Source organism: Arachis ipaensis, chromosome B04 (genome assembly GCF_000816755.2).
Source record: "Arachis ipaensis cultivar K30076 chromosome B04, Araip1.1, whole genome shotgun sequence".
Taxonomy (NCBI): domain Eukaryota; kingdom Viridiplantae; phylum Streptophyta; class Magnoliopsida; order Fabales; family Fabaceae; genus Arachis; species Arachis ipaensis.
In genome coordinates, this window is record NC_029788.2 from 124,220,915 (window position 1) to 124,222,549 (window position 1,635).

The following is a 1,635-nucleotide window of genomic DNA, read 5'->3' on the forward strand; positions in this document are numbered from 1 at the left end:
AAATTTATTACTGTAATCTCTAGTTTTAAACTACATTTAAAAATATTAATAATAATTTTTTTATTATAAAAAAATAGGAATTTTAATAAACTATTAAAAATAGTTCATTAAAAAAAAATTAAAAAATAATACTTACCGGTGTAACAAAATTTTTTATTTTTCTTTTTAGATCTCTAGTTTTAAATAAAATTAAAAAAACATGGTAAATTTATAAAAGTGATATATATTTAATATCTAACTTTTTTGTCGTATTTCTAAATTTTTCAAGAACTTATTTATGATTAGCATCCATTTTGGTAGTTTCCTCCTTTTTCTTCATATTATTTCTAATTAAATACAACAAAAAATTAAAAATAAATTCTATTATTATACTCTTGAAATATGCGATACAAGTTAACTAAATATTTTTATTATTTCTCAAACCTCCAATAATGGAAATTAGATTTCTCTATATAAGTTTCATTGGGCACATTAATTTCATCAACAACTGCAGAATGGAGAATTTATTCAAGAGTTGGATTTCTCGACATCTGGTATTTTATCACACTCATATGATCATATCTTATATCATCATATTCCTTTAATTATCATCATGAGCTAGCATATATATCATCAGTTATCTTAATGAACAAATTATTGTCCTTTGTATATATATATTTCTTCTTTTTATTTTTTTATTTTTTTAATCCAGGGAATGGAAGAAGAAGAAAATGATGATATGATCATCATGAACAACTACTCATTGAATGAAGAGCAAGAGTTCCTAATGAAAATCTTTAATGGCCGACCAGATTTCTCATCACCAGAAAGTAGCGAACATTATTATTATTATTCTTCCCCCAATAATAATAACAATAATAATAATGATCCTAATAATTGTGACACAAGCCCCAATAACAATAATAGTAGTGTATCATTTGAAGACACAAGAGTGCAAAAAAGTAAAAGCTCCAATTCTATTCCTTCTTCTACCTATCTATTATCATTTGAGCCTAATTCATTTAAAGGAAGAAGTAGAAGTGATGATGGGTTCGAATTATTTGAAGCAAGTATGAGTAAAAATGATGAAGATGCAACAACAAAAAAGCGCAAAGGAAAGACAGCAGATCACATAATAGCTGAGAGGAAAAGGAGGCAAGACCTAACAAGAAGCATCATCCAACTTTCAGCTACTATACCTGGCTTGAAGAAGGTTAGTGTTCTTCATTATTATTTCACTTTTTTTTTTCTCTTAATTAGTTTATTACTAATTTATTATTCTCAAGACATGTATGTCAACTATTAATATTATTATTTACTGTATTTTATATTTCTTACTCATATTAGTATATAATATATAATGACAGGATATATTATATTAATATGAGATACATATAGTTTTAATCGACAATTAATAGTTCATAATCGATAAAACTGTAGAGTATTTTAAGAAAATAATATAATAATATTTATTTTAAAATAATAATCAGATAACATCTAAAGTTGTAAGATGTTGTAATTTAAACTAATAAGATCATTATTAATAAATTGATTTTTTTATACATTTAATTATATATTTTTATATGTATTTATATAATAACATTGACTAAAAAACACGCATTGAAAAACTAACGGGATTGTTTTTATATTATATGC

General features: G+C 23.5%; 1 protein-coding gene across 2 annotated transcripts in view; it reads left to right on the forward strand.

Annotated features, from left to right (window-relative positions):
• The window catches only part of LOC107638103 (transcription factor NAI1), a 2,780-nt gene continuing 1,538 nt past the window's right edge, over positions 394–1,635 (forward strand). For both annotated transcript variants that reach the window (XM_016341276.2, XM_021121933.1), the window contains exons 1-2: positions 394–533; positions 692–1,192. In XM_016341276.2, the coding sequence (XP_016196762.2) occupies positions 432–533; positions 692–1,192 (603 nt within the window). In that variant the 5' untranslated portion in view covers positions 394–431. The remainder of the gene's footprint in view (positions 534–691; positions 1,193–1,635) is intronic.